Source organism: Trachurus trachurus (genome assembly GCF_905171665.1).
Source record: "Trachurus trachurus genome assembly, chromosome: 17".
Taxonomy (NCBI): Eukaryota; Metazoa; Chordata; class Actinopteri; order Carangiformes; family Carangidae; genus Trachurus; species Trachurus trachurus.
The window spans coordinates 2067297-2085622 of NC_139900.1; the positions used below are offsets into that span (position 1 = coordinate 2067297).

An 18326-nucleotide genomic window follows, 5' to 3' on the forward strand; every position below is an offset into this window, starting at 1 on the left:
CTGCTCAGACAAACGGAGCGAAGGCGTCTGAGGAGTTTACTGCTAAATAACCTGAAGAAATCCTAGCTAACATGCTAATTAGCTTGCTCTTCTTCTCTGGCAAAACACGACTCCGACCGCATTGCATTGTGGGATACATATGGGAGTAGAAAGTAGTGTACATCGCTTGTTCACTCAATTTGCGGTGCATTGTGAGTGTTTTGTCGTCCACTACATAGAGGATGAAATCAGACACAGAGGCTGTGTAGTAAACCGCCTCCTATCACGGATGTAGTGCTCTAACTCTATAGTGTGTTCTCCATGTTGTAGTGTTGTTCGAATTCACCGCGATTAATTTCATCCACTATGTAGTGGACGACAAAACACCCACAATGCACCGCGAAATTGAGTGAACAAGCGATGTACACTACACTACTACTTACTATCCCACAATGCAATGCGGCCGTGTTTTGCCAGAGAAGAAGAGCAAGCTAATTAGCATGTTAGCTCTGATTTCTTTAGGTTATTTAGCAGTAAACTCCTCAGACGTATTTGCCTTCGCTCCGTTTGCCTGAGCAGCAGGAGTTGGGCAGCAGCATCCCAACAATAACAGGCAGCATTAAATCAATCTAATAAAGAAACTGTAGTAGAATATGGAGGAAATACCAGCTAACGAGCTAAGCTAATAGCCACAGCTCACGGTCGGGACACACAGCAGTAGTCGACCAAACCAAACTTCATTTTTCAACAGTTTATTGTCCGAGAAACACAACCACACAGAATCACATCCTAATGTTCCCGCAAGTGTCGGTTTTTCTTATTTTATTTTTATGTGTCTGGTTTGTTTACATGATTCTCGTATCTGCTACGTCACAGCAGTAGGCTAACACGCTAACACGCTAACACCTGGAGCATCTGCTACGCAACCACGTCCAGAAAATGACCGTCTAGTGTCCGATTCTCCTCCTGGAGAGACCAGGACCACGGGTCACCTGGAGCGTCTCCGGTGTTACCATGATGAATCACCATGGAAACCGGCGCTCACTGACTCACCTGGGGAGGCGGGGCTTAGGAAGGGATTGCTGTGATTGGAGGAAGAGGACGGAGCGCTGAAGTCGATGCCCAGCAGCTCCTCCGTGTACGACCTCCTGACCCGCGCCTCGCCGCTCGCCTCCCATTGGCTGCCTGCGTCACAGGGGGGCGGGGCTTCGTCAGGTCAACAGGTAGGCTACGACTCACACTAACGAGGACAGAGCGTCAGGAGCGTTACCGTGGTTACCTGTGTGTCTCCGAAGGTCGGCAGTGGCGGAGGAGGAGGGAGAGGAGGGGGAGGGGCGGGGCCTGGAGAGGAGCAACATGATCAGTTATTGATTGATTATTGCCAATAACCCTCCACATCACATCACATCACATCACATCACGGAGGCAGGTGATTGGCTACCTGTCTGCAGGGGGCGGGGCTTGAGCAGGACACCTGGCGTAGAGGGGCGTGTTCACCTGGAAGGCCCGCCGCATCTCTGACAGCAGCAGCGATAGGTCGGACACGCCCTGACAGGAAGTGACATCATCAATGTTACCAACCCTTAAAGGGATACGCCAACATTTATTTTTTTCGTGTCTTGCCTCACTCCCGAGTCCATGACCAGCAGATAGACACCATCCTTTCGACTGTGCGTGCAGTAACAAGGGAGAACCAGCGTTTGAGCTAAGCTAATTAGCGACTTTAGGTGGAGGCAGGCTAACACTACCCATACACTTCCAGTGTTTGAGCTAAGCTAATTACGGGCGATACGGCTCTATCTCCCTTGTTACTGCACGCACAGTGGAAAGGATGGTGTCTATCTGCTGGTCATGGACTCGGGAGTGAGGCAAGACACGAAAAAAAAAAAAAGTTGGTGTATCCCTTTAAGTAAAGTAATGAATTCGACTTAGATACTTTACTGTCATTGTCATAATAACAGTTATAGATAACAAGGAGACGTCATTTAGAGCAGCTGAATCTCCTTTAGTTACTTTGTAACCATTTAATTTATTGATTTTATAGACTTGGATGGTTGCAACAGCATCACTTTCACCAACAAGGGATAACATTAGAGTTATGTGATCCATATCAAGTGAACCCACTCACTCCCTTTTGCATGGCTGTGTCAATAAGTGTGTTGATTTTACAGCCCAATAACATGTTTTAGGTCAGAAACTAATATTTTGGACCAAGCCTAAATTTTGAAACTGGTTTAAGATGAAAGAGCAGGTTCTCAGGTGAAATATGAGTCATTTCATCAGTGTTTATTCCAACCCACCAAGCTGGTACAGCTGGTTAAACACTGACTGACAGGGGTGGGGATGGTTGTTACACCTTTTACCTTTGTTGTTTTATTAACTGTCATTATGTGTCACCATCTTTCCTGGAGTTATACATGGAATATGAGCAGCTTCTGACCTGCTGAAGGTTTACATTCCTACCCCGGTAGTGGGGTACTACCTCCTTGTATTTGACATCCAATTGTGAATCCTGTGATTAACTTTGAGACGTTTAAGGCGTTGTTGTTTGTAGAGGACAAATGAGGAAACTCTGTGTTATAATTTGAGATTTCCTAAAGTAAATATCTGGATGACTATTTCTCAAAAAAAAAGTTTTTTTTTAAATCTAGAAAAAGTGGTAAAATTAAAAAAAATATTAAAAATAAAAAAGTTGAAATTTTCTAGAAAAAAGTGGTCAAATTTCTCAAAAAGAAAGTTAAAAAAAAAATCTAGAAAAAGTGGTAAAATTAAAAGAATATCAAAAATAAAAAGTTAAAAATTTTCTAGAAAAAAGTGGTAAAATTTCTCCAAAGAAAAGTTTTTAAAAAAATCTAGAAAAAGTGGTAACATTTCAAGAAAAAATCGGGGACCCCCTTTTCTCAAAAAAAGTGGTATAATTTCTCTTAAAAAAAAATGTTAAAAATAAAAATAAAAAAAGCAAAAACAAATTCTAGAAAAAAGTGGTAAAATTTCTCAAAAAATAAGTTTTTTAAAATATCTAGAAAAAGTGGTAAAATAAAAAAAAATATAAAAAATAATAAAGTAGAAATTTTCTAGAAAAAAGTGGTAAGATTTCTCAAAAAGAAAGTAAAAAAAAAAAAATCTAGAAAAAGTGGTAAAATTGAATAAAATATTAAAAATAATAAAGTAGAAATTTTCTAGAAAAAAGTGGTAAAATGTCTTAAAAAGAAAGTAAAAAAAAAATCTAGAAAAAGTGGTAAAATTTCAAGAAAAAATCGGGGATCCCCTTCAAATCTCTCGAGGCCCCCCGCTGAGAACCACTGCTCTAAAGTAACTGTACTCTTCTCTCTGTGGGGGGGGGGGGGGGGGGCACCTCACCTGGGTCCAGGTCCTCAGCGCGTCCAGGCGGATGTCGCCCGCGGCGTCCACGCTGGGGCAGTGGGGGTTGATCACCATGGAGACGGAGGGGCAGACGTAGCAGCGCGGCCGGGACGCCGGGTGGGTCTCGTGGAGCCAGATGCACACGGGGATGTTGTACTCCGTCCCTATGGATTGATTGATTGGTTGATTGATTTCTTTATTTCAATCATGTAAACAACAATGTAAAAAAAAAAAAAAAAAAAAAAAAGATAAAATAATAATATAATAAGGAAATAAGTGAACAGCAAAAATGTCTACACAAAACAGTAACATCTCATAAGCAACGCAGTTTACATGAGTGAAAAGGAGCAGGAAGAAGTATAAACTGATCTAATCCTACCGCTATAATTTTACAGTAACTATACGTTCTAATTAAAATCATCGCACAAAGACATTACATTTATTATTTCATTCCTCCATTACACTATGAACCATTTCCTGCCACATTTTAATCCAAATAGTAAAGCAAGCAAACACCTTGTGTGAATTATTCAATGTACCTGGAGAATCATTTCTTTATGTCTCTTTTTAAACATGATTACACTCTAAATGTTTTTGATGTCAGTACTCACATTATTCCACAGTTTTACTCCACAAATGGTGATACAGAAACTTTTCTTTGTTGTGCGAGCTCTACCAACCTCTAGATCTGATTTCTCTCTTAAATCACAACCTCGCTCTCTTTCATGAAACATTCTCTGAATATTTCTTGGTAGCAGATAGTTCCTTGCTTTATATAATAATACTTGGGCTGTTTTATGCTCCACCATAATGGAGACACATGGAGCCGAGTCGACACCTCTGCTCTGCTGCAGCCAGACCATCAGGTTACCACGGTAACCCCTGACCAGGTGTGGACAACCTCACCTTCATAGGGAACTGGGAGCGTCCCGGCCAGGTAGACCAGCCGCCGCTTCTCCTTGTTGGGGAAACCTGTGGAGACGTTCAGCTGGTCATCTGATTGGTCCTTTAGGTTTAAAGGGATAGTTCAACATTTTGTCAAATCGGCCCATTGCCACAATAATCCCTATAGTCATAGCAGTAGGTTCGTTACCTTTAATTGTCGGTGCAAGCTGTTTTTAGAACGGTGGAGCAGAGCCGTGAGCTGCTCAGAGCTACGCTACAGAGGAGGCTCATTATGGGATTTCTTGGTTTCCCTCATCAAACTCATCAAATACACAATCCAACAACTCCACAACGCTCTGGTGGACAAGTTGTGAGCTGCACATTCACCACGCTATGAGATAATAACACAACGTTACCACACAGAGTTGTTTTAGAGGGAAATTCATGTAAAACCACTGATGCACGTTGCCTTCAGGGACAGTTTTTCATCAACAGTCTCTGTATTTACCTCTGCTATTTACCTACTGCTATCACTATAGGGATTATGGCCTATGGGTCAATTTGACAAAATGTTGAACTATCCCTTTAAACACCTGCTGCACCAACAACAGGCCTTTATTGTGAAAAACGGACAGGAAATTAGTTTCTTACAGTAAAAATCCACGTAGAGACGCAGATCGCTGAACCGCGTCCGGACCCTGCGGACGTCGGCGAGGGTCTCCGCCGGGTGTCGGTACTCACACTGCGGGAGGAGGAGCAGAGGTCACCCCGCTGTGAGCTCCACGGCGCTGGACACAACTTTACACATTAACCCCCCCACTCCCCCCTCCTACCCCTCTCTCCACCAGGACTAATAAAGTAATAAAGTTTGTTTTGCAGCAGAAGTTTCCTCCTCACCTCCGTCAGAGTGCGCAGCTCCTGCTCCGCGGCGACCAGCGGCATCTCCTCCTTCCTCTGCCCAGGAATCAGCTCCGTCCGCCGGGGAGACGAGACGGCTCGACCGCTGCCGCCCGGAGGAACTCACATCCGGTCCCGCCGGCCTTTCAGAGTAAAAGACCAAGCTGAAACTGGAGTGGTGTGTTGTTGTGATGTAGCAGCAGCCATCTCCAAACTATTTTTTTTTTTTAAACTTTATTAACACTTATGTACAGAACAATACTGTTGTGCCAGGGGAAAATAAAAAATATAAGAGTTTATGCTTACCATGTATATAGATAAAAAAAAAAATGTATATATAAAACATTGAAGTAAAGAAGATCATATTAAATAAATAAATACTTATCCAAAATAAAATTGGTTTTTAACGCTTTTGGTATTTCAAGTCCTTTGGTGTAGGTGCCATACTGAAAAAGCTCTTTCAAAAAAAGTGCAAAGTTTGGTTTTTAGCGACTTTAGGTGGAGGCAGGCTAACACTACCCATACACTTCCAGCGTTTGAGCTAAGCTAATTAGCGACTTTAGGTGGAGGCAGGCTAACACTACCCATACACTTCCAGTGTTTGAGCTAAGCTAATTACGGCGATACGGCTCTATCTCCCTTGTTACTGCACGCACAGTGGAAAGGATGGTGTCTATCTGCTGGTCATGGACTCGGGAGTGAGGCAAGACACAAAAAAAAATGTTGGCGTATCACTTTTGTAACAATCTGACAGCCCCTTACGGGACACCGTAGTCTCATGTAACGTCACTACCGCGACTCCGCGAGATTACCTGTGTGTGTCAAGATGGCGGAATAAACGACACAAGCCGATACCAGCGTCCTGTACAGTTTTATTATAAACCCAATTCAGCTAGCGGGCAAAAAGTAAATATTACAACTTTAATGACTCCTGTACTTTTTGTAATAACGAAACAGAAACATCTGCATTTTTTTTTTTACTGTGACACATCCAAAACATTTTGATCCGTGAACATAAACCAACTTCCATATTTACATCATTGAACTCAAACTCCTGAGAACGCCGCGGCGCCATGCGACCTGCAACAAACGACAGCGAGCAGGAAGCGACTGAACTCTTTATTGATCCGTGAACATAAATCATAAATCAACTTCCATATTTACATCATTGAACTCAAACTCCCATCAGCCCCGGCGGCGCAGGAAGTCCTCGCCTCAGACGGGCGTGGCGCGCCACTCCTTCCCCTCCGTCAGAGCTCGCGGTTGGTGGATGAACACGCTGTATCGGACGCCCTGGTTGGCCGCCGCCCTCACGAAGCGGCTGTTTGCCGTCATGGTAACGGCCCTCAGCGAGTCGCCGGTGCCGAAGATGGTGAGCGAGCGGCGGTTGACCTTGTTGCTAGGCGCCAGGCGCAGCGTGCGCTCCGACGGCCGGTCGTCCACCAGCTGCACGCGCGCCAGCAGCTGGGCGGCGCGCTGCTTCTCTCCGGCGCCGCCCAGCGTGTCGAGGATCAGCTGGAAGTCGGTGACGGCGGCGCGGCAGGCGAACAGCTGCTTCCCGGCCATGAAGGCGTCGAGCGCCGGCCGCACCGGCTCGCGGCGCTCCGCGGCCGCCTGCTCCGTCAGCACCGGCTCGCGGAAGCTGAAGTGGCAGCGGCCGTGGCTCAGCGCCGACACGTAGGCGATCAGCGTGGTGATGTCCAGGTTGGCACGGCGACACTCCTCCACCGGCGCCTGGGCGGGGAACGCCAGGCGGGCCACCACGGCGCCGCGGGCGACGCGGGTCGGCCCCGAGCCTTCATCCTCCTCCTCATCCTCCTTATCCTCCTCATCCTCCTCGGCCCAGGAGTCGGTTGGTGTTCCCTGTCGGAAAGATGCAACGATCACTGGCATCGCTTCATCTTTAAAGGGACAGTACCATGTTTTAATTGTATTATTTTGCATGGATGTCTGTTTATGACACAAAAAAAATTACATTTATGTTTGGATATGATACAGCTTGTTTAAATTACCCCCAATTTCCAGTTAATTCCCATAAATTCCCATAAATTCCTATAAATTCCCATAATTCCCATGGAAAGTTTCCAATTTGGAATAAATTTCCAACATTCCCCAGCTTAACTTTCCATGGAAAGTTTCTGGAAATTTACTGGAAATTTTCCGCCCCATTGCAACCCCAGTTGTAATGTATGGTGGGAGTTTTTCAGTAATGGCTTTAAAGGGATAGTATCATTTTTTTAAAGTGTGGTTGTATGATCTACAAATAGCCCCTAAGTACTTTAATTGCAGTAGAAGACTCTCTGCACTCCTCCCGTTAGCAACGCCAGCCCATAATAGCCCTGCCCAGAGATTTACAACATACAGTGTTGTGAACAGACCCAAAGAAACGGCCTATTTTCACGGCCTAAAAGAGGTTTTCTTTTATTAAAAATGACACGCTAACATTTAAATTCCTACCAATTCAATGTTACGTTAGATAAATGGACCAGTATCTGAGCTTTGGCGCCTCATCTGCCGATACGGTTCATACAGAATCTTTTTTGGGAAGTGACGGTATTTAGGAATCTTTACGATTAAATAATTGTGGCGTTTTAATACCGCGATTAATTGTGAAAACAAGTAATTGTGACATCCCTATCCCCTACACAAACACTCGAGCACTTTAAATCTCTTTTAAAAACTCATCTCTTTTCCTTGGCATTTTAGTTTTCTATGTCTTCACTCTTGTTTTATTGTTTTATTGCTTTTATTGTAGCTACATTACCTGTATCCCACCTAGTTGTATTGTGCAGCACTTTGGACGACCTGGGTTGTATTTTTAAATGTGCTATATAAATAAATATGTATCTGTATTGTATTTGAGAATAAATAAAGGTTTGAAATCCACCTCATCGTGGTGATCGTCTTCAGCCGCCGCCTCTTCCTCCTCCTCCTCCTCCTCCTCCTCGGTCTCCGCGGCGCCGACGGCCACGATGTCGCCGCGGACGGACACGCCCATGTCCCGCAGGCGGTCGGCCATGGGGCTGGACACGCCGTTGTAGAAGGCGAAGACGATGGCGGGGTGGCGGTAGTGGACGGGCTGCTGGCGCGCGGCGAGCAGGAAGTCCTGCGCCTGTGTGGTACATTGATGTGTTGATGAAAAGAAGGGATCACCGGCGACACGTCTTCACTTGTATTTAAAAAGAAGTTTATCAACAAGAAGAAGAACAGTGTACAAAAAAAGCCGAATCCTGAAGCATCCCTGGTGCCAAAGTGAGATCTTCCCCTCCTATGACTCCAAACCATGATCATACATGAACAATCCATGTCTCTGTTAATCTAAACAATTCCTGTAAGTGTTTAACATACGCAGTTCATGTTTTGCGTCTATGAACATGAGACAGGATCTAGCCTATAGAGTTTTACGACCTTGCATTCATACTCCGGACGAGGCTAACATAAACTAAAGCAAGGCTCTCACAGGAAAAATGTGAACAACAGGAAAGACATTCTCCTAGGGTACATTTGAAAAGAGCCACTTATTATCTAATCTGTTACTAAACACCTAATGCAACATCTTTATATAAATGTATGTGCGTCTTTCTCTCTTATATCATCTACCTTCGATTTGTTTACTTCTAAGCAAAACATTATCCATGAAGTAAAGCACCAATTCACACTTTCCTTCAGCTAAAAGTTCAGGTGGATAATACACTACACCTGGCTGATGATGCTCTTGTCTCCGTACTGGCCCCGCCCCCGCCAGATGGCGTGCAGCGCCTCGGCCTTCCGCCCCACCGCCTTCACCCAGGTGAGGCCGCCGCTCGCCACCACGTCCACCACCAGTGTGAGGCGCTGGCCGGCCTCGTCCTATAGAATAGAATAGAATAGAATAGAATAGAATAGGTACTTTATTGTCATTCTAATACACAGTGTGCACAGAACGAAATTTCGCTTCACTGACTCTTGGCACAAACAAAAAAATATGTATAGACCGAATCTCCTTGTTGTTTACATTCTACTTCCTGGTAGAAAACCAGCTGTAATTTGAATGAGATCAATAGTAACGAACGAGAGTTTAGCTATATATCATATTTTTCACGCCCTATCACCGTTTAGACAAATCTGAAATGATTGAAGAAACATTACTATTTCTGTGTGTGTGTTTTGTGTTGCTATGTGTTGTATTTATTCAGTTTGGGGGAATCACAGTGTCTAGAAAGCATCAGTGGCTCAGCTGACTGGGACAGCTAACGGTAGCTAAGCTAACGGTAGCTAAGCTAACGGTAGCTAAGCTAGCGGTAGCTAAGCTAACAGCAGGACGTCAGCTGTTAAAACCCTCCCGTTGTGGGACACGACATGAAACTACTCCAGTTAGCTCAGTCATGTTGGAACTCAGATATCTGCTGGAGAAAATATTTTTTCATGGAGCGTTTATTGAGTCACTGAGTTATTAAAGTTAAACAGGTAGCTAACCGTTAGCCCGGCTAATCTATGATAACCATGACTAATTACAAAAATGTGCACACATAAATAGTAATGTTTGTCCAATCATTGGTTTTATAAACTTTACAAACATCAGATTAGTCTAAACGGTGATATAGTGACATGAAAAATTAGATAAATATAGTGAAACTCTCGTCCGTCACTATTGTTCTCATGCTGGTTTTCTACCAGGAAGTAGTTGTAAACAACAAGGAGATTCGTCCTATAGAATAGAATAGGTTCTTTATTTGTCATTCAAATACACAGTGTGCACAGAACAAAATTTTGTTTTACTGACTCTTGGCACAAAACAAAAAAATATGTATATATATATATAAATAAATTAAAAACAGACAAGTGAGGTCGGTCAGTAAATAAAGTGCTCTGTGTGCATACGAAAGTATTTAAAAGAATCACAGTTAAAAAAGCCGGTGCATATTCTCATTTGCCCAGTGTGTTTCTCATTTGAAACACAGTTAAAAAAGTTAAAAGTGTTAAAAGTGGCATGTGCAAAAAATGAAGAATTGAGCCGTTTGAGGTTGAGTAGTCTTATGGCCATGAGGTCCTGATAGATAGATGGATAGAAGATAGATAGATAGATAGATAGATAGATAGATAGATAGATAGATAGATAGATAGATAGATAGATCTTTATTAACCTGGTAGGTGAAGACGTGCAGCAGCGACACCACGGCCTCTAGACTCTGCGCCGACTCCACGATGGCGGTCAGGTGCGCCAGGTTGGTGCTGTGCAGGTGCGCCTCCTTCACCTGGAAGTTACAAGTCAGAAAAACACTCGATCAACTCAACTTTTCTTTACCCTTGTTGGACCACGGAGACCTGCTTTTTATGAACGCACCTGATCAGTTTTTAAATAAACTGGATACTGTATATCACTGTTCCTTTTATGCCGTCGCCAGGGCCGTTGTACAGGGGAGAAAGGTGGTGATAACTCTAGGGGCCCAGCGCCCAGTGGGGCCCATAAAAAACCCCAGTAGTCTAATCTTTGTATGACTGATTTATTCTGCGTAAGACCCTGACTAATACTCATAGTACACTGTAAAAACTCTACATCTTTCCAAGAATATTTGTCTTATTTCTTGTCCAAATGTCTCATTTCTAGTCAAAACTAATCTCTTTCCACTTAAAATAAGACTCATCACCTAAAAATTAACTTGTTTTTAGATCATTTTCACTTAAATTCACAATAAATAGAAAAATCTGCCAGTGAAAGTAAGTTTTTTGTGCTTGTAATAAGGGAGAAAAACTTGTTCCACTTGTAGTGTATTATACACCTTAACTTTCTTGCTTAAATATCTTGTATTGTCTTATGTTCTTCTTTGTGTGTGTGCTTTCTCTGAACTGAAGGAATGTGTGAACTGATCAGCTTAATGGATTCCATATCCTGCCTAGAAGCAGTTTGGTCTGTTGGAAAGTTGATGATTGTTTTGTTTAGCCTAAAGGCTGAAACCTTAGGTCAAGGGCATCTTCTTCTGTTGACCTATGGTAGCCCAAAAGTTATCGATTTGGTCAAGAGGTTAAATGCCAGAAAGTAAATGATCCAGATCAAGGTAGTCTTTGTTGATTAGTTGCATTCCTTAGTTTGGAGAAGGTGGAGTGTTTGGAGTTAGAAACGTATATAAGGTTAGAGCTTTGGGCCAGTAGGGAGAGATCTCATTTTTGACCAGAGATGCTCCAGGATTCGGCATTTTTGTACACTGATCTTCTTCTTGTTAATAAACTTCTTTTTTGAATACAAGCGAAGACGTGTCAGCGGTGATCCCTTCTTTTCATCAACACATCAATATACCACACACTATCAGATTTTTTCTACTTATTCCAAGTGAAAATCTGCTTGAAAGAAGTAAAAAGTGTCTAAAAACAAGCTGCTTTTAATATGATGAGTCTTATTTTAAGTAGAATGAGATTTGTTTTGACTAGAAATGACATTTTGACTAGAAATAAGACAAATATTCTTGCTAAGATACTTGAGTTTTTGCAGTGTAATGCTGCATTAGCATCAAAACAAAGAAGGCTAAATAAAAAACAATAATACATACGTAGTCTAAGAAAAAAAAAGGAAAAGTTAGGGGGAGGGGCCCACTTTAGTATTCTTTAAGGGGGCCCAGAATTCATAGCAACGGCCCTGGCCGTCGCACATTGTCCATCTCTGTGTCCGTAGACTCTCTCATTGGCTGACTTTTATTTATAAATCTATTCTTGGACTTTTGCCGACATATTTGTGTGTACACGTGTGTAGAAACCTCAGCCGATATGGCCTCAGCGTTCTCTGGACATTACACAGATGCAGGTCAGTTATAATAGACAGAGAACTGAGCTCAATCGGACCGTGTGATTGTCATTGTTTAATCATGTTTTCCTGAAATGTGTGATTGTATTTTATTTGAGTCTTGTGTGATGTGCAACTGAGCTGTTTGTGTGCTACTATGACAACAAGCCATTTTAACATCTAAAAGCTAAGTTTGACTCTCCAGAATTAACATTGTAGATATCAACAACGTCTTTCTGACTGGTCCTAACTACATTTAGAATAGTTGGAGTTTTTATTCCAGATATCTGTAATTCAGTTTTGCCTCTTGTCAAAAAGAATATTTCAGATCTACAACTACGTTCTTCCTTCACTGTAACCATTCATGTGTATGGGGTTTGTCATTACAGATATCTACAGTTCAGCTGCAGATATCCACTATGTGAATTACAGATATCTGTAACTGAATTACCACTAGTACTAATTCCAGTTACAGATATCTACAATTTGATTCTGACTAGTCATAATTCCAGTTCTAGATATCTTTAATTCACCTCAATTACAGATATCTACATGTCCCTTTTCGGATATCTGTAATTAAGTTTTGACTAGTCAGAATCAAGTTCCAGATATCTGTAATTCACATAGTGGATATCTGCAACTGAACTGTAGATATCTGTAATGACAAACCCCATACACATGAATGGTTACAGTGACGTCATTTGACCTAGGAAGAATGTAGTTGTGGATTGATTGATTGATTGATTGATTGATTGATTGATTGATTGATTGATCACCTGGCGGCCGCCGCTCTCCAGCCGCCTCAGGAAGCGCAGCTCGGCCCTCAGCTTCCCCAGCAGCTTCTGGCGTCCCTCCACACCGGGATCGATCAGCTCCGCCCGCTGCAGCAGCGCCTGCGCCGCCGCGATCCTCTGCTGCAGCGCCACCTGCACCGACATGACGGCATCACACCTGGAGGAGGAGAGGAGAACACACCTCGTTAGAGCGTCTTTCTGGGATGTTTCAGAGTTAAAAACGCAAAGTTTCTACTGTTTCTACTCTACACTATATGAGTTCAGTGGTGTCTCTAAGGATTCCAGTCATGTACCAGAGATATCTGTGCCATGGTAACTCCGGTTTGCCTGCAGCAATTTTAGTCGCGTTTTTTGCTCTGTGTGACCATCAGGACAACGATTTAGGGGTCAAAAATGACTGGAATTCTCCTTTAACCACGTTATATGTATAATATAATATACTAGATAGATAGATAGATAGATAGATAGATAGATAGATAGATAGATAGATAGATAGATAGATACTTTATTAATCCCAAAGGAAATTCATCTGTCAGCTACTCCAAACATTCTGAAAGAAAGTAGCCTACTTAGCTAATGTAAACAGATGTAGCAATAACATAACAGAATACAATAAAATATAAAATATACCTATATACACACATACAAACTATCACCTATATATATATGCATACATATATATACAGTACAGGCCAAAAGTTTGGACACACTCAATGCATTTCCTTTATTTTCATGACTATTTACATTGTAGATTCTCACTGAAACTCCACTAATGAACCTGACAAGGCTTCACACTGACACCTGTGAAGTGAAAACCATGTTCAGGTCAGGTTCACCTCTTGAAGCTAATCAAGAGAATGCCAAGAGTGTGCAAAGCAGTAATCAGAGCAGAGGAGGAGGAAGGAGGAAGGAGGAGAGGAAGAAGAAAAGAAGAAAGAGAAGACAAAGAAGAAAAGACAAAGTGTTTTCAGTTATTTCACACTTTTTTGTTAATTCCACATGTGTTCATTCATAGTTTTGGTGCCTTCAGTGAGAATAAAGGAAACACATTGAATGAGAAGGTGTGTCCTAACTTTTAGCCTGTACTGTATACATATATACATATACACACACACTCACATATAAAGGAAATACAGTTCATCCTATAACTGAGCTTTGACTCCTCAGCTCAACTCTTATTGTTGTTATCTGTGACAAAGATGTTCAACATCCGGGTTATAAACCGTCTCTGGCTGTGATAATAAACAGACTACACTACCCATGATCCTCTGCTTCTCTGCTGCTCTGAACTTCAACTTTCATGAGTCCAGACCATAATACATCCATGGTCCAGACCGACCTGTAGACTCTGAAGACCAGAACCAGAACCAGAACGAGGGCCACATGACGTCACGTGACCCGCGCGGCGCTACGTCACACCTACTGTTCGCACTAATCAGCTGTTAGCTCATTTATAGATCACACGCTGCTGCTAAGCTAACAGCTAACTGTTGTTGTCCCTGTGCGGTGACGTCATTAGTCTAACTGACCGGTCGTGTCGTCATCATCATTATGAACAAACAACAGTTTAGTAAAAACAGAAACAGTGACGTGTGAACTCACTGCGGCGGTGACGTGTCAACTTCAGTCCAGGTAGCTCTGCTAATGCTAACGCTGCTAATGCTAACTGACAGCTGCTCTGCTTTTCTCTGCGCCAGGACGGAACTTCCGGGTGAACTGACGCGTCATTTCCGGTTTTAGTTTTTTTCCCCTCCTTTAACTTTTTTTTTTTTTAATTCAAAACTTTGTTTCACATTACAAAAACAGTAATTTACAAGTTTACAAAAAAATGAATTTGATGAAAATGATTGAAAATTTACAATTGTGTATGTGGTAATTGGAAAAAAAAAAAAAAAAAAAATTTATAAGAAAATATGCATCATTATCCTTCTATTTGTGATCATAACAGCCAAATCTGACTAGTATTAAAGTAACAAGTAACAACTGAGAAAATATATCTGTTAACAAATGAGTTCATGTCTTTCCAAAAGTTTGTGTGTAAATTAAATTCACAAGACCAAAATACATGAGAGATAGTTTCAGGGTGCAGATCACAAAAACAACACTCCACCTCGATGTCAACTTTAAACTTATGTAACAGCACTTTGGTGGAGTAAAATCTATGTAGGCTACACTGCAAAAACTCAAAATATTTCCAATAATAGGCTATTTGTCTTATTTCTTGTCAAAATGTCTCATTTCTAGTTAAAACTAATCTCTTCCCACTTAAAATAAGACTCATCACCTAAAAATTAACTTGTTTTAAGATCATTTTCACTTGTTTCAAACACATTTTCACTTGAAATAAGTAGAAAAATCTGCCAGTGAAAGTAAGTTTTTTGTGCTTGTAATAAGAAAGAAAAACTTGCTCCACTATCAGATTTTTCTACTTATTTCAAGTGAAAATCTGCTTGAAAGAAGTAAAAAGTGTCTAAAAAAACAAGCTACTTTTTAATGTGATGAGTCTTATTCTAAGTGTAGAGAGATTAGTTTTGACTAGAAATGACATTTTAGCTAGAAATAAGACAAATATTCTTGGTAAGATTTTGAGTTTTTGCAGATAGCGGCGCTTTTATAGACGATTTTTAGGAAGAAACTCTGAACAGAACCTGGTGATGAGCTCAGCATCCGTTCTTCTCTGCCTCATCATCTCTCTCTCCACTCTGCTGTCAATTAAAGGCAATAAAAAGCCCCCAAAATATAAACTACTCAGAGTGTTCACACAGACAGAAAACAAACCTGCAGCTCAGTCGATGTCTGTTACCAAAGGACTAGCATAGGTTTGATTTTGACATTGGTGGGGAGAGGACACAAAAGTGCTCCGAGGCATCGTTCCAGAAAGTTGATGTTTTTTGCATTTGCAATCATAATTTCATGTTACGTAGCTGGGTAACTAATGCGCAACTAATGAAAGACAAGAATGCAATTTAGAAGAGTTCTTAGTTGCTCTGGCTGAAGTCAACTGTGCATCATCATGACTAACACATCCATCATTATTTAAGTAAGTAAGTAAGTTTAATTTATATAGCACTTTTCATAGATAAAATCACAAAGTGCTTTACAACAAGGATAAAGTGCAATAAAATACAGTAAAGAGATCACAGCAAAAAATACATAATAGCACAATTTCGGGAAAAATTTTACAGAGACCCCACAAAGTCAACATCAGTTAAAAGCCTGTCTAAAAAGATAGGTTTTAAGTTCTTTCTTAAAACCTTCAGTGGACTCTGTACTGCGCAAGGTAAAGGGATAGTATCATTTTTTTTAAGTGGGGTTGTATGATCTCCAAATAGCCCCTCAGTACTTTAATTGCAGTAGAAGACTCTCTGCACTCCTCCCGTTAGCAACGCCAGCCCATAATAGCCCTGCCCAGAGATTTACAACATACAGTGTTGTGAACAGACCCAAAGAAACGGCCTATTTTCACGGCCTAAAAGAGGTTTTACCTGAAAAAAAACACACAGTTCCATTGTTCACTATAATATAAATGTTTCCAGCCCTTCAAAGTTCAGGAAAAACACAGTTTTTATTTGGACCTAACCAACTGCTGATCGGCGGGCGCTAACCCTGGGCGGAGGGATACGTGAGTTGGTTAGGTAGGAAGTTAGGAACTGTGTATTATTTTCCAGGTAAAACCTCTTTTAGGCCGTGAAAATAGGCCGTTTCTTTGGGTCTGTTCACAACACTGTATGTTGTAAATCTCTGGGCAGGGCTATTATGGGCTGGCGTTGCTAACGGGAGGAGTGCAGAGAGTCTTCTACTGCAATTAAAGTACTTAGGGGCTATTTGTAGATCATACAACCAAAAAAATGCTACTATCCCTTTAACCCTTTGTGTGCCATAATCATTTGACTAAACACTATGGATCGCGGACACAGCGGCTGCATATTGGTAGGGACGTGTCCCTAGCGTCCTACACACTTCACCATCAGCTGTGGCTCCGCTTCAACGCTTCCTTCTTCGTCTTCTCTTCCTGAAGCTTATTTCTTTTGCTGAAACCTTCAAAACAATAAATGACATTTATCCTCGCCGTGAATTCCTAAGACTTGAATTTAATTTGAACCTGTAATGAATGAATGTACTTTATGTAAAACAAAAGTATAGAAACACTTGGACATTTAATATTCTCTTGCAATCTTTCTGATTTGGTTTGGAAGGACTGGATAACCAATAATAATGTAGATGTATTACCCCCGACTGACTTACAATAATGTGAGATTTGGTTTCATAATGGAGGACAAAAAAATTGAATACAACATAAATAACTTGGTTATACTCCGCAAATACTTACATCAAACAGAAACATCGACTCTTAATGATGCTGGACGTTCACAACATTTTTTATTAAAAAAACAACAACACACACATGTGTAACCAGGGCCGTTGCTATGAATTCTGGGCCCCCTTAAAGAATACTAAAGTGGGCCCCTCCCCCTAACTTTTCCTTTTTTTTTCTTAGACTACGTATGTATTATGGTTTTTTATTTAGCCTTCTTTGTTTTGATGCTAATGCAGCATTACACTGCAAAAACTCAAGTATCTTAGCAAGAATATTTGTCTTATTTCTAGTCAAAATGTTATTTCTAGTCAAAACAAATCTCATTCTACTTAAAATAAGACTCATCATATTAAAAGCAGCTTGTTTTTAGACACTTTTTACTTCTTTCAAGCAGATTTTCACTTGGAATAAGTAGAAAAAATCTGATAGTGGAGCAAGTTTTTCTTCCTTATTACAAGCACAAAAAACTTACTTTCACTGGCAGATTTTTCTATTTATTGAGGAAGGGAGGAGGGGAAAGAAGGAGGGAGGGAGGGAAGGAGGGATGACGAAAGGAAGGAAGGGAGGAGGGAGGAAGGAAGGAAAGAAGGAAGGAAGCGAGGAGGGAAAGAAGGAGGGAAGGAAGGAAGCGAGGGAAGGGAGGGAGGGAGAGATGGATGACGAAAGGAAGGAAGGGAGGAGAGAAGGAAGGAGGGAGGGTGGAGGGAAGGAGGGAGGATGGAAGGGAGGAAGGAGGGAAGGAAGGAAAGAAGGAAAAAAGAAAGGAAGCGAGGGAAGGGAAGGAAGGAGGTAAGGAAGGAAGAGAGGGAAAGGAGGAGGGGGGAAAGAAGGAGGGAGGGAAGGAGGGATGACGAAAGGAAGGGAGGAGGAGGGAGGAAGGAAGGAAGGAAGCGAGGGAGGGAAAGAAGGAGGGAAGGAAGGGAGGAGGGAAGGAAGGAAGCGAGGGAAGGGAGGGAGGGAAGGAGGGATGACGAAAGGAAGGAAGGGAGGAGGGAAGGAGGGAGGATGGAAGGGAGGAAGGAGGGAAAGAAGGAAAGAAGAAAGGAAGCGAGGGAAGGGAGGAGGGGGGAAAGAAGGAGGGAGGGAAGGAGGGATGACAAAAAACTTACTTTCACTGGCAGATTTTTCTTTTTATTGTGAATTTAAGTGAAAATGATCTAAAAACAAGTTAATTTTTAGGTGATGAGTCATGAGTTATTTTAAGTGGAAAGAGATTAGTTTTGACTAGAAATGAGACATTTGGACAAGAAATAAGACAAATATTCTTGGAAAGATGTAGAGTTTTTACAGTGTACTATGAGTATTAGTCAGGGTCTTACGCAGAATAAATCAGTCA

General features: G+C 41.7%; 1 protein-coding gene across 2 annotated transcripts in view; it reads right to left on the bottom strand.

Annotated features, from left to right (window-relative positions):
• The window catches only part of cUnh7orf25 (chromosome Un C7orf25 homolog), a 28487-nt gene extending 14126 nt beyond the window's left edge, over nt 1-14361 (bottom strand). The window contains exons 1-8 of one of the 2 annotated variants that reach the window (XM_083991633.1): nt 8012-8065; nt 5125-5267; nt 4879-4969; nt 4249-4314; nt 3340-3506; nt 1421-1527; nt 1259-1320; nt 1033-1164 (exon numbers count right to left, since the gene is read on the bottom strand). In XM_083991633.1, the coding sequence (XP_083847759.1) occupies nt 1033-1164; nt 1259-1320; nt 1421-1527; nt 3340-3506; nt 4249-4314; nt 4879-4969; nt 5125-5169 (670 nt within the window). In that variant the 5' untranslated portion in view covers nt 5170-5267; nt 8012-8065. Of the gene's footprint in view, nt 1-1032; nt 1165-1258; nt 1321-1420; nt 1528-3339; nt 3507-4248; nt 4315-4878; nt 4970-5124; nt 5268-6230; nt 6988-8011; nt 8237-8823; nt 8974-10247; nt 10359-12654; nt 12830-14274 lie in introns of those variants that run through there. The other variant, XM_083991634.1, reaches the window with a different exon arrangement.
• Between the last annotated feature and the right edge of the window lie 3965 nt (nt 14362-18326).